At 30.9% G+C, this 26,114-nt stretch overlaps 3 protein-coding genes across 3 annotated transcripts; all 3 read left to right on the top strand.

The window, feature by feature from the left end:
• The first annotated feature begins 4 nt into the window (after positions 1-4).
• LOC131846932 (calphotin-like) lies at positions 5-19,383 on the top strand. The gene is made up of 8 exons (XM_059196350.1): positions 5-26; positions 186-632; positions 15,111-15,365; positions 15,574-15,835; positions 18,289-18,304; positions 18,476-18,500; positions 18,638-18,889; positions 19,117-19,383. Exons 1-8 carry the CDS (start codon positions 15-17, stop codon positions 19,381-19,383), a joined length of 1,536 nt encoding a protein of 511 aa, XP_059052333.1. The 5' UTR covers positions 5-14.
• Positions 11,678-14,185, top strand: LOC131847034 (uncharacterized). Its single transcript, XM_059196475.1, has 4 exons — positions 11,678-11,734; positions 11,956-12,468; positions 13,011-13,144; positions 13,824-14,185. Exons 1-4 carry the CDS (start codon positions 11,723-11,725, stop codon positions 14,119-14,121), a joined length of 957 nt encoding a protein of 318 aa, XP_059052458.1. The 5' UTR covers positions 11,678-11,722; the 3' UTR covers positions 14,122-14,185.
• Positions 19,384-23,240: 3,857 nt separating the features above from the next.
• Positions 23,241-25,003, top strand: LOC131846931 (uncharacterized). Its single transcript, XM_059196348.1, has 3 exons — positions 23,241-23,252; positions 24,032-24,198; positions 24,457-25,003. The coding sequence occupies exons 1-3, from the start codon at positions 23,241-23,243 to the stop codon at positions 25,001-25,003; spliced, it is 726 nt and encodes a 241-aa protein (XP_059052331.1).
• The last annotated feature ends 1,111 nt before the right edge of the window (positions 25,004-26,114 follow it).

Below are 26,114 nucleotides of genomic sequence, written 5' to 3'. Positions count from 1 at the left end.
ACAATTACAACAATATGTTCTCCAAAGTAAGTTCAAACTATAAATATAAATTTATACAATTAGTTGCCTAAATTATATGTACAATAATACGAGTATAACGAAAATACCCCATTCTCAAACTGACAAACTATTTGATTATCCCATCTGGAATAATTATAATATAACGACTCTATTTTAAATTTCAGATCCTTTCTTTGAGCGCTGTGCTCGCCATCGCCGCGGCTGGGCTCCTTCCAGAAGCCCATTACTCGCCAGCTGCTGCCGTCTCTTCTCAAAGTATCATCCGCCATGACCAACCTCATGCTATTGCTACCAAATACGTAGCAGCACCGGTGGCTAAATTAGCAGTATCTGCCCCAGTCTACCAAGCCGCTCCTGCCGTAACCTACCACGCGGCTCCTGCCCCCGTCGCTTACCACGCTGCACCTGCCCCCATCGCCTACCACGCTGCACCTGCCCCCGTTGCCTACCACGCTGCTCCAATTCAATACTCTTCCGCGAACGCTGTGTCATCTCAAAGCATTGTGAGCCACTCTGCTCCCATCGCTAAAGTCGCAGTAGCCGCACCCGTGGTGAAATACGCAGCGTCTGCACCCATTGCGTACTCTGCTCCCGTTCACTACGCTGCACCAGTCACTAAAGTGGTCGCTGCTGCCCCTAAAGTTCTCGTCGCTGCACAGGAGGAATATGTAAGTAAATTATAACTATTTACAAACTTTGAATTTTTTAGGATACAAATAAGTTTTCTGTACTGATTTTTGAATTAAAACATGTATACAAAATCTTTAATTTATAATATTAATATTAATACGAAGCATGTAACTATATACTATACAGCCTCGTTACTCGTGTATTTCTTCTCAGAAATAGCTGAGGCATTTCTACTAAATAAATATAGTAAGAAAAGCTCGTTCTACATATAGTTTTATAAAATGTGGTATCAATCTTTTAATATTACGAATAAATATTATTGTTCTTTGCTTTCTTCTCTAACTTTAAATTGATTCGATTCCTGGTGATGATCATAATCATTTATTCCACAGTCTCACCCTAAATACGACTTCTCTTACTCCGTTGCTGACGGACACACCGGCGACAACAAGTCGCAGCACGAAAGCCGCGACGGAGATGTTGTTCACGGTGAATACTCTCTGCTGGAAGCTGATGGTTCCATCCGTAAAGTGCAGTACACCGCTGACGAACACAACGGTTTCAATGCAGTAGTGAGCCACTCTGCTCCCACACAACATGCGGCTCATGCCCCCGTCCTTCTCGCTCATCATTAATTTTACTCGTAATTATTAGACCACCTACAATATACTGTTAATGATTCTAGTATGTAAGGACCAAGACTCATTGTAAATAGTTCATATTTATTTTGTAAATATATAATGCAAATTATAAAAGGTGCTGTCTCTTTTCTTAGTACAAAATACGTACGTACTTTACCGCGGTTTTCAGAAGCAAGGTCTCTTCTTGTATGTCACTAAATAATAAATATCTAACGACCCACCCGTTGGAAAGTGATGATAGTTGCCTAGTCGAAGCGTCCAACAACAAGTGTATGAACCACCATATCAAAATTACATTAGAGCTATCCCATTAACATGTTGTCTTGCTTTATCATTCCTAATTTAAAAGTACTGCAATTATAGTAGAGAATAAAGAAAAAGTCACATAACTAATTAGTAACATGTTTCACTCAGTTAACGTTTATTAGTACTGTTTATAGAATTACAAAAAGACAAGTGTTAATTTTCTAATTTTAATTACATTTATAGCAATTAATTTAAAATGTCGTATTACATTTTAAACTAACTTTCTACACGTTTTAAACTTTATAAAAAACACAAATAAAATTTAATCCCCTGTTAGAATATATTTTATTACTAGCTGAGTACGCAAACGTTGTTTTGCGATATAAATTAAAATCACTATTAAAAAATTGGGGTTGGTGATAGAAGAGTGAAAATTTAAGGTTATATGTAAAAATAAAAAAATTTGTTGAAAAAATAAAAAATAAATGTGGACAATCCTTAGAGATACAAATACTTTCACTTAGAGATACAAATAGATAGTATCCGATTCTCAAAGCTACTGAATATGCGTCTAAAATTTCGTAAAAATCAGTTAAGCCCTTTCGGAGGAGAATGTTAACAAATACTGTGATACCAGATTTTATATATTAGAAGACTAGCTGTACCCGCGACTTTGTCCGCGTGTAATTTAACAAGAAGGTAATTAGAGAAATTTTCTAAAATAAAAGTAGCCTAAGTTACTCCTTACTACATCAGCTTCCTGCCAATAAAAGTCCCGTCAAAGTCTTTCCAGCCATTTTAGAGATTAGCCAGAACAAACAGACAGACAGACAAAAATTGCAAAAGATGCTATGTTGGTGTATGTACCGTATTTATATTCATATGCATGTAGTAAAAGGCGCTTATTTCAATATTACTAATAGACACTCCAATCTTATTTATATGTATAGAAGTATAGATATGTTATACATTCCATAACTTACATTGATTTGAATTTTGATTCCATAATTGATAATTTAAAAATCTATGTTCTACTCATTGTGTAATATATACTAAAATACTGTTCTGACTAAATATAAATATATTTATACATATTATATTCATATACATAGCACCTAATAAATATTTATTAGATAACCTATAACATTTTCAAGTTCCGTATTCTTATAAATTATTGAACTACAGCCAAGGATTTAGTTATCAATATATTAATATTAATAAAATAAGATACAATAAGTGTGATAATAATGAAAAATATAAAAACAAAAATTCTAATAATACCAATTATTTTTCATCATTTCCATGCCTACTACGAAACTTCCTCTAGAAAAGAACTTAATAAACTTACAGTTAGGTTATTAATTTAACTTAGAAGTTTAATAATAAAATTATTATTCGTTACCGTTGGATAGCTCACGGTAACGAATATAACCACTACAACAAACGTTTTGTTGAAAATAACTTCTAATGTTATATAATATTCCTAGTTATTTTAAAATATGGTTTACGACTAGATATTTGTTAATCAAAATTAATTATTTGAAAGCTTAAAACTCTGTTGTACTTAGCATTCATTATTCTATGATATTGTATTCATAACGTAAGACTGCGATTTTGCTAATTTGTGGATTGGTAGGACAAACAAAACTTATTTTGCAATACCGAGTTTAAGTATTCATAAGTTTGTACAGAAAATCGTTACTACTCAGAGTAGTAGAGTAGTATTACCCTACTCCAAAAGTGTTGGCCTTAGAAATAATAATAGTTTAATAAATTATCAATAAAATAGGATATTTTCCATCTTCTAATACACTTTTATTATAAATATATATAATGAAAACTATATACACTGACATTCTCGGAAAAAAATCCACATTTGTTCTAAGCTCTGACATTAGAAATATATACTCTACAGAAAGATTAGGTAGTATGTGTATCTAAACATTATCATCATCTAATAACAACTGTGAGTATATTTTTCTAATACTATATTTTCTATGAACTGAACTGTTTTGGTTTCCCAGAACTTAATTTATTGTGTAAGAAGAACGGAGTCAGCGGCGATGCGCTGCGCAGGAGCACTTTTGCTCACTACAGCATTGAACCCATTGTTGTCATCAGCCGTATACTCCACTTTACGAATAGAACCGTCAGGCTCTACTAACGAATATTCTCCGCGTACAACATCACCGTCGCGGCTCTCATATTGTGACTTGCTATCACCTGTATATCCATCAGCCACAGAGTAAGAATAGTCGTATTTAGGATGAGACTGCAATAAAAATATTAAATGTCTAATTTATGCATATAAATATTTAATTAATTACCTTAGCGATCACTGATTTTGAATTTACATTTAGGCCATGCTTTTCACATAATCTTATTAACATTTTATTCAATTATTACACTATTTCTCAATTGCTTCCGTTTTAAGTAAAACATCTCTAACTTATCGTATTTCAGTAGTAAGATATCAATATAAAATATATTTAATAATAAGTATGGGATATATAGAATAATTGCACTACTTACATATCGTTCCTGTTTAGCAATAACAACTTTTGGTGCGGGAGCGGTCAGCTTGACCACTGGAGCACTGTAATATACGGGTGCAGAATAAGAGACAGGAGAAGCCAGTGCGTATTTGCTGATAGGAGCAGTAATGGCGACTTTGGCAACTGGTGTGGAGTGGCGGACTATGCTCTGGTATGATACAGCATTAGAAGAGGAGTATTGAGCAGGAGCAGCACTATAGGCAACAGGTTCCGATGCTACTTGATAGTTGATAGCGGGAACAGTGCTATATATGGGGGCGCTAACTGCTACTTTAGTGATCGGTGTATAATAGCGAACAATGCTCTGAGAAGAAACAGCATTAGAAGAGGAGTGTTGGAGAGGGGTAGTGCTGTAGGTGACTGGTTCAGATGCAACTTCGTAGGCGACAACAGGAGTATATACTGGAGCCCCAACTGTTACTTTAGTCACTGGTGTGGAGTGACGCACGAAACTCTGTGAGGAAACGGCACCCGCTGAAGAATAATAAACTGGGACATTGTAGGCTATGTTAGAAGTATCTTGGATGGCAACTGGCGTCGACACGTATTTGGACGTGATAATTTGTGGTTGATCATGACGAATTATGCTTCGAAAAGAAACTGCTGCAGCAGCAGAATAATGGGGTTCTGGTAACAAACCAGCTGTTGTAATAACCAACACTGCACTCAAAGTCACTACCTGTAATATACATATAGTTGTTATTAAAAAATGTATCACCGTGTTTTTGTTATAATAACATTAAATTTTTACTCACTTTGGAGAACATAGTGAGTCCTTCGTTTCGACTAAAACTGAATCATAATCTGTTAGAAAAATTGTTTTTATAGTAATATGTTTATTGATTTCTGATGCACAAGGTTAACATGTTACTGGACTTATACATATGTATTTCTGTAAACTAACTTAAAATACATCCTTATTTGCCAAAATTATGGTCACAAAAAATTGGCTTCGATATGACATAACTACAGTTATCAAAAACTGTCTTCAATATGACAAATATCAACTATAGTTATTTTTTCCATTGATATAATACTAATTATATTAATGGAAACTATAGCTATATTACTGAAAAGTTTCATTAAAATCCGTTCAGTAGTTTTTGCGTGAAAGAGTAACAAACATCCATACGTAAGTATGTTAAGCTTTCGTGTTTATAATATTATAAAGTAAAGTGTTTCTAATGTAATCTTGGGTTACTTACAGAATCGACTCACGAAGAAACTGCCAGTTTCGTTAGGAGTAAATTCTGCGAAACGGGTGGGTTTGAAATGGCGACACCGATATCGCTACAAATCTATCTATAATCTAAGATCTAATAAACGATCCAGGGCACTAGCCCGTACTATTCCATATTACTCCTGATTTTAGTATCGTGTGTAGCTGGTTATAATCTCATTTATCAATATCACTATCTACCAATGCTTACCTACTGAAATAAAGGATCAGCATTGCATTGTCTTAATCCATATTAGAAATCAAACATATTACTTATCAACCGTTATATCTGAGCGTACGTAGAGTACACTTTTTATACATGTCATGTTTCATACAGTCCATCCATCTTTTCTTCCGTCGCCCTTATATCCATCTACTCTCCTATTAAAAATCTTCTTTAAATAGTATGTTAGATGGTTAACCCTGGAGCCACTTTATCCATATGAAAGCCTGAAAGTTACAAATATAGAACAATAGTGTAAATTATCTATACATATAAATAAAATTGGAGTGTCTGTTTGTAATATTGAATTAACCGTTTTTTACTACACGCATATGAATATAAATGCAGGACATACACAAAAATAATATTTTAAAAAATTTTTGGCTGTCTGTCTGTTTGTTCGGGCTAATCTCTGAAATGGCTGAACCGATTTTGAATAGCTAGTTATAAATAAAATGTGACCAAGTTGGTTCAGAAGTTTGTGATATTTTTCATAAGTATATAAAATCCAGTTTTAATACAGAAATAGTATTAAATACAGTTAAAAACGTTACTCACAATAGGAAAGTATATAAAATACGTTATTAAAAATTTATGTAACAACAAATACATAAATATTAAATAATAATAAAAACAAAAACATAATGACAATGATTAACGGAAAGAATTGACGGTCTTCGACCTTATGAATTATGTAACCATGATTCATTCATTCATATTTTAATAATGATGAGTATAACGGGTTCTTCATAACTGAACCGTCTGCTATAAAATAAAGTTAACACGCAATTCACAAACTTTTCTAATAGCATATAGTGTTACGGCAAATATTTTGATTATATTTTACTGGAAGACTTTATGAACTTAATAGAACAATAAACAATGGTACTTAGAATTTTTGGTTGTTTACATGTTTATGCGCGCGCGCCAATCTAAGAAACAGCTTAACAGATTTGAGTACGTTTTCATGTATGTTTTTTTTTTAATATATTTTAAACCTTCTTACGAAATTCTACAAGTTTCGTAACTTGTTAAAAAAGTTCGTTCATAATACTATTTAAATTCATACAACACATGTAAAACATCCCTTACATATATTCATGCACATACATATATATAGAATGCCCGTAAAATTTTCCTTATACACATTATCTTTTAAACTATAAAATACTGTCAATATATTTACATAATTGGGCTTAATATTTCTTGATAAAGTGCATTACAAAAAAGCAGTTTATGGTCGTCAGAATAAAACCAACTATTCGGAAATGTCGAATTCCAATATTATTTAGGTCACGAACAGTCAAGTCCATTCAAACTTGCTTTACCTGTATGAGGTGCAAAAATTAAAACCACAGAGTAAAGTAAGAATGTAGATAAAACACTAGTTGCAAAAACAACTCTCATGTATTAAGAGAAGATTAAAACTGGGGTAATGTGTAAATCTATTTAACCTTATTACTTGGGGGTACGCCTTTTGTGTTCATCGTTCGACATATGAGAGTAGTTTCGAAACAAATATTTCCCCTATGGAAGATAGATTATTAAATATAACCATTTATCATTAATATAAACCAGAGAGTCATGTGAACTAGAATGTACGTTCAAAACTTGTATTCATATTTGAATTCTTTGAAGAAAATCATGAAATTTCATTTACATAATAATATGTCTTGAATATTATATACGACATAAATATATTAAGGCAATGCTTTCACCGTTAATACTGAAACATTAATTCCAAGGATTCTTGGTTATGAAACCCTATCCTTGATATTTAAGGCCGATTGAATATAATTACACCGTACGGCCACAATAACAGGCAGCGTGCATGACTACACAGCAAAAAAAAGGATTGTATTTCATATCAAAATATTCCCCATTACTTTCATATAGAATAACTATGCAAGTGTTGTGTTACGCACTGTACTTAATGTAAGTTAGAATGGATCTTTAATAGGACGTATCAGTAATTAATACATATTTATTTATTCATTTATTTCGGATGTCCATCCATATTATGTTAGTAATAAATTTATGAATTATGTTAGTAAAATACAAAGTATATCCTTATTATTCTGATTCACATATCTACTTATGTCTGTGTATGTAAATAATAATAATAATACCTGTGGGTAATTCACACGATATCATCTAGTCCCAAGGTAAGCAGAGCTGACATCTAACTACTAGACAACTGATACAAATACTTAGATAGATTTTTTCTAAATACATACATAATACCGATATAAACCAACTCGTGAGTACTAATGTTTGTTCCGTACGAGGAATCGAACCCACGACAATCAGAACTAAAGGGGTGTGCTAAACCGCTAAGCCACCGAGGTCTTCAGATTATATAACACAGCACAGTACAATGATATCACGATAACTATTTAGCACATGCATTGCATGCAAAAATGCAATAGGACTAGCTGTGTCATAGAACTTTAGCCACAGTATGCATTGGCATTCCGGAGGACTAGGATATGAAATAAATGATGAATTTTATTCCAGGTTGTCTCTAAGAAATTGCATAAAGCGATGAGACCGCCTTATTTCAAGCACATTTATGTATTTTTTTTATATTTTTCTTTACGTATAATGAAGAGTTATATTACTAATATTATTCTAAAATTTAATAATAGGCACTGAGAATCACAATGTGTACAGTACCTACCTTACCATCCAAATTGCGTAATTTATTTTTCAGAGAACCTTTGATGCAGGACTACCTCATTAGACTGCATTTTGTGAACTCAACAGACTCGAAGACACATCTACCAGAATTTCTAGATTTTGTACTGAATTCGCAATTTAGAACAGATATATGATATTGTTGAATTTAATTGAAGTGACATTAGACTAATGGTAGCAATGCGAAACAAAAGATACATTTTTGTTAAGTGCACGGTTATATATAGATTCCCAGCTTGAATAAAAGAGTAGCGCGAATACATCCATATATTGTAATTTCAATGCCTCGTCTCGCATCTATCAATAGATGAGATAGGATTATCCATAAAACATCTTCGACAAAGTCTACTAATTATTATAAAATATATTATTAACATGTATGTAACATTATTACCTACCTTTGTGCAAAAGTTCACTCTAATGGGTCCGGCTGTTAGAAGGCGATTAAGTAACAAACACCCAAAAAATATTAATATCTCCCTTTGTTAACTCCTCTGTTTATTATTTCTAATAAACATAAATATATTTCTTAAATAATAAAGAATATAATATTCAATAATTTTTATAGACTCACAATTATTACGTTAGTGGAATATTAAAATTAGTAATAACAAAATAACTTAGGTATTATATATTAGACGAATGCCTAGATACTTAAATTACTGACCTGGTTTTAAGGTCACGGATAACCAGTCACGTTATTGACCGGCTCACGTCAAAGTATGTTACATTTCTTGTTCTATACTTATTGAATTCATATGAACATACCACAGTGGTAGGTATAAAATATAAGTGAATAGCGGGCAATATTATACTAAATTATAGCCTCTTAGTTGAGCAATTCATAAGTTACCAAAAGTTGCAGATGCATGAATGGTAAAAGATGCGATTAATAGACGATCTACAAAATACAGTTTTAAAGATCTACTTACAAATTAGTCTCTATACTTACACGATGCAAAACTAAGTGATTTATCTAATAAAACTACCATAGATACAGACCACAAGCTACTTTTTATTTTTTTTATTTAGGAGATCAGGATCACAATAGTAAGCATATTAGTTCCGTCTTGGCTTCTTAATTAATTAAACATTTTCATATTTTATATTTACATTCCATGTATGTACTATAAAATTTAATTAAACTACAAGTTACTACCTTTATTTTATTGCCACTACTTTATCTTGGTTAAAAAAATAGTCAGTTTCCTGTAAATAATTATATTCGATATAAACTTAAATAGAAATATACAAACATTATTTTAATAAAACAAATGCAATTTTCGCTTGCAGTTCATTACTTCAATCTTTCGTTTGCATCGCCCGAGGCATTGGCCTACGCGAACGTGTGTCAACAACTTGCCTTCCATTATAAATGACTTTCAATCGAAACATTATTTCCTGTAATATAATTTTTTACATGATTAAATATTTTTGTACACTTTTTGGTGAAAATTATATTTATATTAGTCAATAACAATATATATGACTAATTATATGATAGCAATAATCGTAGAAGCAATAAAATAACATATAAAATAAACTCAAAATATTATGAATAGAAATTTACACACAAATATTGTACAAAAATCTTTTATGCAGTTTTCAGAAAGAATTGATACTTTTCTAAGCTGATCTTGAAAATGTAACGCATTCTCTAATCATGTTTGTTGAGATAACCCCTCATTGTATTATAGTTTCAATCCTACATGCAAGTCTTCCTTTCTAAGTAGATAATATATTCCGAGTATTATTTTAAATTGAAAGTTTTATTCTTATTGTAGTAGTATATTTTTGTCATTCTGCAGATGAACTGCTCTTTGCTTAAAGCAATCATTATGATTTAATACCTATAAGTACTAATTTTATTAAATTTTCTCTTTTATATGTAATTTCATTATATTTTTACTTTTTTTTTTTTTAACCAACCGAGCTGCCTGTTAATAAACAATATTACAAATGTAATTGAGGTAGTTCGCCTTATACATTCGAGCCTTGTCATCATCATATTAATATTAGTGACATACAACTATGTACTAAAAAGATGATTGGTCCAATTCTTAGCGTGCATCAAATAAATCTGCGTCAATAGAGAGTTTCACATTGATTGATGTACTTGCGTAATAAGTATTAGTTAACTTATTAACAAAACGTTTTGTTTTGTAACAAGATTATTATTGGTATGATTGACGTGATACACCTGCTTTATTACGAACTAACATTAATACCTACTGTTTTAAAAGTTACATCTCTACTTAGTATAAAATGAAATCGATTCCACTGCCTATTCGGTTAGATCTTTTAAACTACTCAACTACTCAACTTTTAATGCAGTTTTTAGTAATAGATTTATATGTATAATACGTGTAAATTCGTGCGAAGCCTGGGCAACTAGCTAGTATCATATAAATAGGATATTTTCTATATTAACATTATTTAAGAGCTCCCGATATTTTGCCTCTGATACAAACGTCTTAATCGCGGTTTGACTTTATTTAATTCTCTTTTATTTCACTATATCACTAAGTCAGTTTTTATGATATATTTCTACATAATATTTTATTAAAATCCGTTGAGCCGTTTCATAGTAAAAAGATAGGAACTGATAGAGACAGATAATATAAATAAAAATAAATTTACTGAAAGTAAGGGACTTTTGTCCACTAGTCTAGTAATATTATTAGCAAATAAACATCTAATATTACGTATATATCGTATAGAAAATGTTAAAACCGATAAACTGGAATTTTGCGGAAAGGAAGTAGGCAAAATAGTGTCATTTTGATATTAGTATTATTAAAGAGGAAACCAATTCAATTCGATATAATGTAACACGTGAGGAGAGGGAGAGAAATATATGAGGATTACTGTCAACATTCTGTACACTTTTTGAAGACCAGCTTTTGCAATAGAATTGAGTCAATTAATTTTTCCCACTTGTTCATTCTATGTTTAAAACTATAATTCTTATTTTACTATGGCCCAATGATGTTTAACTGTAAGAAAACAGGACATAAATGTAACATTATTCAAATTCATTGAAAATCCAAACCTTAGAAGAAAATTAATGACTATTTAGGTATTATTACATAAAATCATCAATTAACGGTGCACACTGATGATGCAATATTATACAAGACAGTGCAAACAATAGACCAACGTTGATACCGCATTCAACGGCATGTAAACAATGCTCGCATCGTACTGCGGCTACATCATTAGCCAGTCAATCAGTAACCGATTTCGTGAAGACAGTGATACACTTTCATTTAAAAAAAGGTGAAAGGCTTAGACACCTCAGACCCATTTACCGGCATTGTTAAGGACCCTCGTGCTGGAAGCCAAATAATGGCCTACACAGCATACTTTTAATCATATAATGTTACATAATAAATGATTTCTCTTATAGAATAGTCTACATATATAAGTGATGCCATTTGCATCCGGAGCCAAACACTTCCGACACGCGGTTGCAATCAAAACATTCATAATGTTTATTAAAGTGAGTTGCGCATTTATTACTAGCTCAATTTGAATTCATCAAATATTTATTTAATATATATCATAGAAAAAACAATATGAATTAATCTTGTTAAATATAAATTTAAAAACCATAATTATAATTACAATTACACAGTCAATAATAGGGTCTAAGGAGAATTAATAAAATGAAAAGGTTGGTTGGTAGTCGCAATAAAACTAAATTTAAATTATTTATTTCAGATTGGAACAGTTTTATCACTACTGACCATTAGTTGTGGACAACCAGTGGAACCTAATCTGAATTCAAAACAAGCAATATCTTCACAAAGTTTTGTTCGCCAAGACGTGCCACTCTCATACCAATACAGTGCCATCCATACGTACACGACGCCGGAACCAAGACAAACGCAGACAAATGGACAATATTATCAAACTGGAGTGAACTTGAATCACCAAGGCATACAATACGCACCACTGTCAAAACCTGGAGAACGAGTACAGAAATTGTATACGAAAGTTGCAGAACCAATTAGACAATACAAAAGCAGAAACGAATATACAAGTGAAGCTGTTATAAAAAAGGATCATTTGGAACCGAAGCCTGTAGTGAATAATCTTGAAAATCGTGTGCCGTTTCATCTTTCCTACGTTCCTGGTCAAAATACAGAAGTAATGCAATTCAGTCGGAATCCAGGACATAATGCTGTATACAGAAGCTATCCAGAAAATACTGGAATAGAAAAGAATACAAAGGTAAGTTATTTTTATTAAATTATTCTACTTTAATTATTATATAAAATTGTATTTAAATTAATATTAGCAATTTGACTATTTAATTTGTAAAAAAGTCTATTCACTAAGATGTACTTATAAAAATATAATTTATCTTATGGATCCTTATTTATTAATCATGATACTTTAATTTGAAAAACACGAATTTAACTGATATTATGATAAGTATACCTCATCTGAGAAAGTGCTGTATTCATTTGAACAAGTAGTTAATGCGTTATTCTATGATATCATAAGAAATTTTATAAATTGAAAGTGTTTTTTAGTTTTATTGCTTAAAGAATGAAATAATTTAATCTATAAATATTCTATTCACCTAGTTCCAAATCAATTTAATGATACCTTGTAAATACAATAAAAGTGCACTATAGTATTACTTGTTATAACAAATGTACGATGTAATTGAAAATTTATATATAGTTTATGTATACATAAAACATTTTTACATTTGTTAAAGCATATCATTTCATAACACCAATAGCTACCAATACCTTTTATTGCAGATCAACTATCAAAGAGAGTTCACGTCATACAAGAAACCAGAAAATCAACTTCAGATTGCTTCAGAGAATTCTAGTAGTAATGAAAAACCATACATCGTAGTGCCTGAACAAACTCATGAACTATATACAAACAAGTAAGTATTTATTAAAATATCGCATGGGATACGTATGGCAAATCTTTGATATGCAGATATATATAATATATGTACATATAATAGTAGGTACAGATCTATTATTACATATTCTCTAAGTTCATATATTTATTATCCATTAAAATAAAACAATAAACTCTGTGTAGTTATTTATAAAGAAATTTTATAAGTACAAGCCATAAAATATTGTAAGAATACAATTACTTTAGTTCGATAATTTATTTCTCATTTATGTGTTAATTTTCTACATGTATTTTATATACTTAATAATTAATATGTTTATGTACTCGTAAGTAAAGAGGACTTTAGTAATGACAACAATTAAAGTTTAAATACTACTATGGTATAATACCATAGTAGTATTCATTTATAATTCTGGAATTAATTCATGTGAAACAATCAATAATTTAAGTTCAAACGTACATTATTTAGTTTCTTTTTATTATTTTTTTTCATTTATGAAGATTTATTAAATTCATCTATCTGTATTAGTCCATACCTTAACTGTGACTACAATCTTAACTTTTACTCAGAATTTGCTTAGAAAATATTAACAGGAAATTGTTTCTAAATTATAACTTTTTAACGACTTTCTATGCAAAATTAATTATTTATTAAGGTTATTAAAACGAAAACTTAAATCCCATTATATTTGTTACAGATACAAAGTCGGTTACATACCCTCACTGGACAAATTAACAAATGAAAATCGGCAAACCGAATCTCTACAACATCCAAAAATGCACAGACTAATATTAAACTTGGCACGTGCATACAACATTGCTCATTCGTCTCTCAAGGCACCGATGAAAATAGGAGTGAATTTAAAGTCCCCTGCTCATACACAGGCTTTCATAAAAAAAGATTCCTCCCTAGTGGAAGCACCATCGAATAAAATTACATACCTATTTGCAGTTCCAGAGAATATGAAGCACTTTCCCACCCACCGTTTATCGTAGTATTTTTAATATGTTAGTAGTTTTATAGTCTTATGTAAATACTTATTTATCTTAATTTACTAGATAAATATAGATTCTAAAACTTTTTCTCATTACAATGTTATTTAATTTTGAAAATATAATTATTATTTATATTCGAAAAGGCAAATATGATGTTAAATAAAAACTTGTTAATAGTTGTGTATATTTTACTTATATAGAATTAACTGAAAAATATTTTTTTTCAACCTAAAATGGTTATTTATATAACACCGAAACAAAATGTATTTATGTCATATTACTTATTCAGTACATAACAGACGGTATTATAGATGATGAGATAAACTAAACCTATGCCTCGTTAAAAGAAAAATTAATGATATACGAATCCATGAAGAAAAAGATGTACGTAACTACAAGGGAAAGAAAACCCATAGTAACGAAAGAACATTACAGAGACAGCAGAAAATTTTTCAGTCCTGTATCTATCGCCAGTATCGTATCGTTAGAACCTAAAACTTACCAATAAATAATACATTTATGCCTATTCACTCTTCCTACGTAAAAACGCTAAATTTTTAAAGTAAATCAGAACACAGTTTAATAGTTAAACAATTAGATTACAACTATACATCTGACTAAACAAAACATAATAGAAAACAAACAAGGTGTACCCACATGATATGATTATGAAAGTAATCCAGTGGGTGTACACAGCTTTGTAATATACGACCTACGGCAAGGTTGATCGATTCGCTTGATGTCTTACTTAGTATAAAACGAGCCTTAACATTTTTTTTGCATCATTCACTGTCAATACAGTACAGAGAAATAATCAATATGTTCTCTAAAGTAAGTAAAGTTAAATACTTACACAAATCATAATATTAATGTATCGTGTTTGAACAATATAATATTACATATTAATTTATTAAACTAATACATAATTATTATAGGTGGTAGCTTTATGCGCGTTTGTGGCGGTGGCTCAAGCTGGCCTTCTGGCTGAGCCAGTCCACTATTCTTCTGCTGCTGCAGTCTCCTCCCAGAGCATCGTGCGTCATGATCAACCCCAAGCTACCAAGCTGATAGCTGCCCCCGTTGCCAAGATCGCTGTTGCCGCTCCCGTTTACCACGCGCCCGCCCCAGTTTACCAAGCCTCAGCCCCTGTATACCATTCCGCTGCTCCTGTATATCACGCTCCCGCTCCCATTGCCTATCAGGCCCCAATCGCCAAGGTTTTGGCCCACGAGCCTGAAGAAATCGTAAGTATATTCATAACCCCTTATGGAGGCTCTTTATGATCTATAGAATCTTTATATGCATTTTATTTTTCTACTTCACTACTGCAAACCATTTTCTACAAATCTACTCCTTTTTGCGCATATATATCATTACATTTTATATTTTATTCCATTGACATTATTTTTATACATAAATTGCTCCTAATCAATATATTGCTTTTGTTACCAGGCTTACCCCAAGTATGAGTACACCTACTCAGTGGCTGATGGACACACTGGTGACAACAAGTCTCAGCAGGAGGTGCGTGATGGTGATTCCGTAAAGGGCTCGTATTCTTTCCACGAAGCTGACGGTTCTATCAGAACTGTAGAATACACTGCTGATGACCACAACGGTTTCAACGCGATTGTACACAACACCGCCCCCACACACGCTCCCGTCGCGATCAAAGCTGCACCTCTACTAGTCAAATCCGCCCCTGTCTACTACAGCCATTAAGTTATTAGCAAATATTGTTGACTATTTATTTATTTAAATTAATAAATATTGCATTTTAATAGTATTTCTTGGAATTTATTTTTAATACACTCCATCATACACATCACATTCTACATAGTTCCGACTTATTAACGAGAGCTTTGCAACTCATATATTCATTTTTTATAACAATATATGTGTGTATCAAAATACGATAGCATGTGCATCTATCTCTCATGGTACAATGAAGTCTGCTAAATTGAACAATCAAAATCCGAGATATTAAAATCAGAACTAATTTAAAAATATAATTGGATTATACCTGTACATTTAATAATTGATAAAGTCTGCAATAATAGTAGTCATTTATATACATAAAGCTCTTTAAATCGACAGAGGGTTCAAAGTATTATATATATGTACCAAACTTGAAACCTGTTTTAGTATTCATGAAATTGAACACACTTTTCCAAAAAAGTCAAGTTTAAAAATTAACATTTCATTTATAAACAAACAGCGCGCTCATATTATCAATTTAGTATGACAATAATGATATTAATTTATATGCAGACTACAGATGATGTTTCTTTTATCGAAAAAGAACAATGTATGTCCACATTGTTCTTTTTCGAAATATTTCGGATTTCGGAAAATTTGTCAGATAGTGGTTCAGATTCATAAGTATTCTACTTGACTTTCGACTTGGTACACTAATCCTTTATAGTGTTGTAATCCTTTAAAGTATTATATTACAACAAAAGCACTTACGTGCTTTTCTTTCTAATATTCGAAATATTCATTCAATCTATCCCCGGTCTGGATTTTCAATCGTGGATGGAAAGCTATTGCGTATATATACATATTAAGTATCTAACAAAGTCTGACAGCCTTCATTTCACGTGATATTATCATAGTATTCTGAATTTTATTAGAAATTTCGCGAATACACAACCTTCATTGCATGTGCTCGTAACGGTTTTTGTCGAACCTATTAATGCTGTCACAATTTTGCATTTTTATCATTAACATATTAATGAAATGGCAAACAAACAGAAAACCCACTTGATGGTAGCTGTCATCTATATACATGAACAACATCCTGAATATGACGTCAGCATGTAGCGCCCTTGGAACCCCTTATGCTTTTCATTGATGCTGCCTTTTCATTAAAACCCATTTGGTTATTGAAGTTATTAAATTGAATATTAAATACTGTACTATACTAAGTATCTGCTAGTAAAAATAAAAAAACCTATGCGCCATACAGTTCATTGTCCTGACTTATACCCAAAAGATAGTTAGATCGAAACTGACAGGCACTCAAAAACTGTGTACTCTATGGTCCTGTAAGAGTGTCCATTTATATTTTCTTATTTGTAACTGACACTCCGCTGATGAATATGGACAGTGTAGGCTTGTCAAGTGCCACTATACTATCTCTGCTTACTGTCGTGATATTATTATCATCCTTACTAGTTCCATAATCATTACATAGTATAAAATAATGTCGCTGGCGCTGTCTGTCCCTATGTATACTGAAATCTTTAAAACTACGCAACGTATTTTGAAGCGATTTTTTGAATATATAGAGTGATTCGAAGTGAATTTATGAGAAGGTTTATATAATACATGTACACCCGGGCGAAGCTGGGTAGTAATATTATAAATGCGAAAGAGACTTTCTGCCGCGCTATCACGCAAAACTATTGAATCAATGTCTATGAAATTTAGTACACAGACAGTCTAGATCCTGAGAAAGGACGCGAAAAAAAGGGTTGTAAGGGGTTACCCTTAAAAGGGGTTAACCCTTTTAAGGGGAGATGAAAGGTTGTATGGAAAAATCATCCTTTTTATAGCTAAAAGCTTGAAATTTATTTTTAAGCTTATATTGAATAAAATGTCATAATTGATTACATATAATTCTAGTTATATATGTAGGTACATCTGTTATCTCATTACTCACTAAATGGTTACTGAATTATGTTAATAAATCAAATAATCGTACCATCCGAAAGTAACAATTAGAAAATAATTAATGAATTATTGTTCTCCTTTCGCTCCGAGCTTCCGAGAAGAACATTCACACAGTAATATAATGTAGCTTTTATAGAAAAATAATATTCATAATAATAATTAAAAATTTTTGAAACTTTATTTGTGCTTAAATTTTATAATACCTACCAGAAACTAAAGTAGCATCAATAATATTAGAATAAATTAGCATAACATTCACACAAAATGAAGTTAGTTATAGAGTATTATATACACTATAATTATATTTAGCAAAAGAAATCCTTACTATGTGTTGTTACGAACTTAAATCTGCATTTATTCAAATCTAAAAGCTTCGTTTCTTTAATTCATGTAATGTACCACCGTATTAGTTACAAATGAATCTCATAATTCATAAATATTCTAGTACATTTTTATTGTGGATTAAAATAAAAATAGTCATCATATGCACAGAAGCTTTAGTGAATGGGTGAGTTATTGACGAAAGTACGACAAATGCGACCTAGAGCAAGGTCGGTCGTGTCAAGTCCTAAGCCAGTTTGACTGCTACCACTACTTGATATGATCTGTACTGAGTAAGTACGAGTATATATTGAGGTACCTGCTAGAACAGATATCATTAACAATCTGATCATTTCAGAGAAGCAATCAACATGTTCTCCAAAGTAAGAAGAAGTTTTCTTCTAATATATTTTTTATTTATGTAATTTAAAAAAATATATATAAAACATTAATTAAATTTATTTATTTTAATAATTCAAATATTAAATTTAATAAAACAGTATCTATTCTCATCTTTCAGATTGTAGCTTTGTGCGCGGTCGTTGCTGTGTCTCAGGCTGGTCTTCTGCCTGAGCCAGTCCACTATTCTTCTGCTGCTGCAGTGTCCTCCCAAAGCATTGTGCGCCATGACCAACCTCAAGCCAAGTTATTGGCCGCACCTGTTGCTAAAATCGCTGTCGCCGCTCCCGTATACCAAGCTGCCGCCCCAGTCTACCACGCTCCAGCCCCAGTCTACCACGCCCCTGCCCCAGTCTACCACGCCCCTGCCCCTGTCGCCTACCATGCTCCTATTGCCAAAGTTATAGCTCAACCAGAAGAGATCGTAAGTTACAATTTATTAAATACTTAATCTGAGTGGTTTCAGTTTAGTTTTTCAAATATTTTTACTATAAATTTTTATTTATAAATTTCCGACATATAGTAACTATGCTTAAAAAAATATTAATATTTATAAATGTAACTTTACTTTTATTTAATTTACATATCTCTTTGCTCTAGGCTTATCCCAAATACGAGTACACTTACTCCGTAGCTGACGGACACACCGGCGACAACAAATCCCAGCAAGAAGTTCGTGATGGTGATGTCGTAAAGGGATCATACTCCTTCCACGAAGCTGATGGCTCCATCAGGACCGTAGAGTACACAGCTGATGACCACAATGGCTTCAACGCAGTGGTACACAACACCGCCCCTACAGCCGCCCCCGTCGTTTACAAAGCTGCGCCTGTCCTAGTCAAAGCCGCCCCTGCCTACTACCATTAAGAATTTAAAAAGTATTTAGCACTGAAAAATGACTTAGTTAATTTGTTGACATTTATTTATTTGTAGCAATAAACGATTACGTTTGATTACAACATTTGTGTTCTTTTGTCGTACGTGTTACATATATATCAAAGTATATACTACTATTCTATTCTATTCTATTCTATAAGGGGAGAAATTTTAGGGTACTATATATTAAACATACATTTAACGAGTTTTGTAATAATACTCTAAGAAGTTAAATACTTCTTTTCTTAATTATAATTACAATTAGTATATACAAAGTTCGAACTTTGATTCCGACAGTTAATTATATTGATTATAAATATTGAAATACTTACTGGACGTTTCAGAACCTGACCTAATCAAGGTCAAACCTGATGTTTATCTGTTGCAAATTCAATTTTGGAAGAATTTGCAATACTGCGCCGCCAGAGGCAAGGTTACATATGACAAGTTTAATTAAGACTATTAAGACTATGTCAGGCATGAGTTAATGAATAGTGACTATAACACATTGTTCAGTTTATACTGTATACCATAATCAAATTGGTCTTGATAGAGACAGGAGCAATAAGAGTGAAATTATCAAATTAAAATAAAAAATGTATTACCTCAATAATATATATACATACTAGTATAGTGCATATGTAAAATAGATTCACTTAGAAAATAAAAATACAAAAAACTATGTAGGGTTTAAAAGTCCCTTTAAATTAAATCAGTTGTTTGATAAGAGTATTTTTGCTTTCTATTTTTATTTCATGCTAACCAATCGGTAGTAATCTGATCTTCATCAATAGTGTTAAGCATTTGACCATCAGGCTTATTGAACATACTTCTGGCTTATTATTACATTATTTGTAGTATGTGTATATTTTTTTAAATATTTTTACCGACCTTTACTCTAAGACAATATTACTTAATACTTGTACATTATTTCTTAACTTTTACGCGTAGTATATGTGAAACTATCTTCACAGGTAGTTTCATAATATCAACGAGCAGTTTAAATATCCACGCATTCGTAATATCGTTTTACCTATCTGATATGTAAATAGTATTAATTTTATTTTAAATGTTATTCAGAAGTGAAATTTTAAAGGACTAAAAGACAATTACAAAACTTTAAAAGAAATTTATTATAATACCAAGTAATGTAATGTATGTTTTCAGATTACTTTTGTGAATGTCTGTGGACGAAGAACTACTGAGCTTATTATTTATGATAATGAATTATTATACTGCAATATCATTTTATACTAATAACAATAATAATAATAAAAGCCTTTATTTACTGTTAACATTACATTACAAAAATAACAGCAGTAACTGTGGTCCTGTTAGTTTATAATTTAGTAATTTTATTTATTTATTTTTTTCCACATCTGAATGTCAACAGTTTGTCATGTGACATATAGGCCTCCTCCAAGTATTTCCATAGGGTTCAGTCCCTTGCACTCTGAGTCCAAACTTTCCCTGCTACCTTCCTAATGTCATCTTCCTATCTTTTGGTCTGTCTGCCTCTGCTTCTTTTGTGTCCTCTTGGGTACCACTCTGTAATGTCTTTTGTCCATTTTGGTATTTTTTCCCTAATCATATGGCCTGTCCACCTCCACTTCATAGATTTAACAGTTGTTTCAATATTTTTAAATTTTGATTTTTCTTTTAATTTTATCACTTAGTTTAACACCGATAACACTTCTTTCTATTGAGTTTCAACATACTCTTAGTCTCTGCATATGTTTTTCTGTAGTACTCCAAGTACTTGGAGTACTACAGAAAAACATTTTATACTACTACATATTTAATAAATGACTAATGTCATAAACCAATGGATATTGAGATTATAATATATTGGCCCGTTAACATACGTAGAATAAGTAATAATTTATTTAGTAAGTATTTATTAGGAAACTAACAGCTTACAATCTACAAGTATCTACATTTCTAGAGAATATCAATAACAGGTTTTCATAGACTTAGGAAAAGAAAAAAGAAAATGTGGCAAACAGAATAAAGATCTAAGATAAACATAGAAGTACTAATCAAATAATATAAATTTCACAATAAAAAATAGTAATAGAACACTTACTTTAACAATTATGAATACGACAATTGTATATGAATTAGAGGTCAGATACAAATATACTAATAATTTACAAACAAAAATTTAAAAATATATACTTGATTATACATTCATTTATACTTCTAAATTTAAATATTACAGTTTCGAATAGTATTAATCACTTAATAATTCATTAACACAATATTACATCGTTACAATTAGTGTTATAAAAAATTGATAATTTTACATAAATGCGAAAGGTCTTATCGATTACATTCTCGCTAGTCGATTATCTCGATACTCACTAATAAATACCAATTTCTACATAGCGATTGAACAATGAATTTGTCGAGTTTATCGAATTGTGTCGATGACCAATATGATAACACACGATCGCAGATCCACTCTCTTTTATGAAATTTTTGTCGAAGGAATTTCACTAAGCAGGAGAATGGGTTAAATTGAAATGACAACTTAGATTATTATAATACAATTATATTGTATACAGCTATTATTCATCCATAAATGTTAAATTATATGAGTTTTTATTTAATAAAATAGAGAAGTTGTGACACGACACGTCTATTTTAAATAACATCTTTATAACCCACATACATTTTCAAATAATTAACTAAATACAGTATACACCAACTCTGAAGAACAATATTCAATAGATAAAATAGGTATATTAACACTTGACAATATTATCTGAACATATAGGTATTTAAGAATATGAGCTATCAAAAGAAATACATAAGTACCGTTTAATTAATAATCTGTATTATTTGTTTTATATATACAAACTTATTCGTGCCAATAATGCCGAAGATACTCTCTTATAGTCTCTAAAGTAGAATATAGAAATATAGTCTCAATACCTTCTTTGATTAAGATTATGATGTGATGATACGATAAATTTCAGGGCTAGACAAATATAGATACGACTTTTATTTCGGTTACAATTTTTCCAACCAAACCATAAGTAATTATTTATATTATAATATTTATTATAATTTTACTATATATTTTTACTTTTTATCCTTATTTTAATAAAAATGCCTTTTATATATATTTGAAGTCATTGGTTATAACCATCATTATTAATAACCAAACTTTACATAGGTATACACTTTCTTAGGCATTTTTATTTCATGATTTAAAGAATAACAATTTCTTAGGACCAAATTAGTTAGTTTAGAATATTATTGTTACTCAATTAAAGCACATTTTGGATTAATGCATATGACATACAATTTTTTATCTTAATCTTATTTTTATATAAATCTGATCAGTCATTTAGTAATACAGATCCAAAGATATTTACACATTTTAAAGTTTATAATGCTATTTTCATTCGTTACTCAACAAAAACTTTCTATACTTTAGTGTTGTTACGCTAAGTATACCCATCTAACTGAAATTTTATCTCAATAGATAAATTAAATGTACAAAATTACAACTTTTATTATTAGTATTACTGTTCAAAATTTCGCATTTAAAAATAATTGCGATGGAAACAATAAAAAAAACAACCCTACAAACTAATTCCTACAATTATACTAAGATATTGCTAAAATAACGATAAAATTGTGGTACATAAAAATGAAACCAATGGCTCCCAGAATATCCTCTTTATTCTTTCTCTTTAACACAATAGTACAACAATGCAAAATTTAACGAATTTTATGTAATAGCCATTCAAATAGTATAAAATGGTTTATATTGTTACATTTTATTAACAGTCCACCAGTACATTTTGTAGTAAACGGTTAACACCAAGTATCACAAAATGTCCACAAAGGTTATGAACGAATTTTTTTAATTCTTGCAATTATACAAATGTATTGTTAATTGAATCCGTACTAGCTAGTTATAATAAGTTTGTTTTTCATTGTAAACATCACAATTAAATTTTAAATGGACTTAGCCAGATTGAAGATAAATATGAAAATAATTAAATAATATATTTTACAGTTATTATTATTCGCTTGCTTCGTGGGAGTCAGTCGAGCGGTTGTGGTAGATTCTAGTCAAAGTTACAAGGACAGTCAAGAAAACTCAAAGACGTGGCAGTACATCAATGTGTATCACTATCCAACTGCACATTATATTCATAAATATGACAACTATGTAAGTATATGAATGAAATTGTTTTTTAAAATATACCTAAGCAATTTCGTTACTTTATAATATTTTTTAATTCATAAAATATTCTTTATGAATTAAAAAATATTGTGTAAACATTGTACCCTATTTTTTCCACACATGCATTCAAAAAAGTGTCATTTTACGAAATCGATTGTATTTTACTTTTATAGAACAATAAAAAAATAATTCACAAATATGCACATATTGTTTTTTATTTTTCATTAACATACTTCTTTAATAATCACAATCTCTATGAGATATCATAAAATATATAAAAACTAAAATAATTCAATTGTGTTAATATGAATTAACTATGTATAATAGATATACAAAGCAAATAGTATTTTAGACAACTAAGATTGAATGAAACGCATAATAATAAACACAAAAATTTAATAATAAGTTGTATTATTTACTAACCCATTCTTACAGGCTTACCCTAAGTACGAATTCGAATATGCAGTATCGGATAAAAAGACAGGTGACCACAAACACCACCACGAGTCCCGAGATGGTGATCGAGTACACGGTGAATACGGGCTGATCGAGCCTGACGGTTCTTTGAGGAAAGTACAATATGATGCTGATGATATCAACGGGTATGTACAAAAAAATTATATAATAATTTTCAAATTAGTTAAATACTTTGTAAAAACTCCTTGTGATAAGCACAATTTGGTACCGTTATTTCATCCGAGTTTCGATTAGACAGTTAATTTACTAGATAAGTTGCATGATATCTTAGTCCTAACACGTGAGTATCGCGGGATGCACATGGTGGAGGTCACACCTTGTGTATCCATGTATTATGTAGAGACTACAGACCATCTTTTTTCAATTGTTTGAATTGTTTACAGCTTCAATGCAGTTATAAGTAAATCCTACAACAAACATGGTGATCATGCGTATTCTATTACTGGCCATACTAGAGAATTTGGACATGGAGTTAAGATAAATCACTATTTTCCTAGTAAAAACTACTATTTCCAAGAAGCTCAAGATATTGTAAAGGAGCCAAAACCGGTAAAAGAAGACATACAAGACCCTAAAAAGATTGAAGAAATAAGTGCTGTGCCAAGCTCTCAACCTCCAATTTCTGAACCTTCCATAATGGCGATACCTGAAACAATTCAAACAAAAGACGAAGATGCAATTACAAAAATGGAACCCGTAGAAAATGTACCAATAAAAATAATTCCAACGGTGGTATCAATGCTTACGCAGAATAATGCACAATTAAGTACTGATAATGTTGTAATGGTGCCAGTAATTAAGGAATCTAATGATATACCAAATAATAAAGTAGAAGTAAATGAAAATATGTCGGATGTAGAACAAACTCCGACTGATTCTGAAGTGGCTTCATCATATTACCGTTCTAAAATTTATTATGTAAATTTCTAATATTTAAAAAGTAAAATAGGTGGTATACTAATTTTGTAACCACCGTTGTTGTTGGTAATTAGTTGGTTTGTTTATGGAGATGTAAATGTAGGTACTTTATTCAACTTTTCGACTGAATTTATGAAGTAAACGAATTATAATAATATTGAATGACTTTTACTTGTCTGTTTTTAAGTTTTAGCACCATCTATCATTGACTAGTGTAACTTTAGTAAAGAAAAATCAATCATCAATCTACCAGCAAGTTACTTACTTGGTGAAAGCATTGCTGGCACTACACTTTAGTATGAAATACGCAGATGGCGCTACTGGTATATGTTTGAATACTTTAAACTTACTATCAAATGGTAATTTACAAAAGCTTTACAAGTCCCGTTGTAGTAGATAATTTGTGAAACTCTTTATTAATGTACTAGCTCATACCCGCTAGTTCGTCTGCTTAGAATTAGTACTTCGAGAAATCTGTGTTTTAATTCATTGATAAGTTTTATATCTTTAATTGAAAAATTATGAATTTCCATATAAAAATTCATCTTCTATGACAGATCATTACTTTAGATTACCTGATGATTTTTTTCTATTATCCTGACAACGTTCGTGTAAGTCGTAAGACAGTCGACAGATACACTTTCGTATTTATATGAAAAAGATTTTCATATAAATACGAAAGTGTATCTGTCTGTCTATCTGTTTATATAAAAAAGCTGTAAAAATCGTGTACAACAATATTGTTATATAATTTACTTACGCGTGACTTCGTCTATATTTTCTAGACAAATGACCATTGTCCTGATATCTATCTTTCTGCCAAAATTTATTAAGAACCGTTTAGCTTTTTTGTACGAAGAGGTAATAAATAGACAAACACAATTTCGTATTTATATAATAATAATATCTTGGCATAATTCACACAGCGCCATCTAGTCGCAAGCTAAGCAAAGCTGTCTAGTATCCATAAAATGTGTTATGGATACTAGACAGCAAAAATAAATATATGGATAGTTTTTTTTTAATACACCCAAAACAATACAAAAAATCATACACATGAGTAAAAATGTTGTACTGTGCGAGGAATCGAACCCGCAACCATGGGAAGTAAGGCGGTGTACTA

The sequence above is a fragment of the Achroia grisella genome, unplaced genomic scaffold (assembly GCF_030625045.1).
Source record: "Achroia grisella isolate CSIRO2021 unplaced genomic scaffold, CSIRO_AGI_Agris_v1 utg515, whole genome shotgun sequence".
Lineage (NCBI taxonomy): Eukaryota > Metazoa > Arthropoda > Insecta > Lepidoptera > Pyralidae > Achroia > Achroia grisella.
The sequence above is the reverse complement of the archived record's forward strand: the minus strand, read 5'-3'. Positions and strand labels throughout refer to the sequence as shown.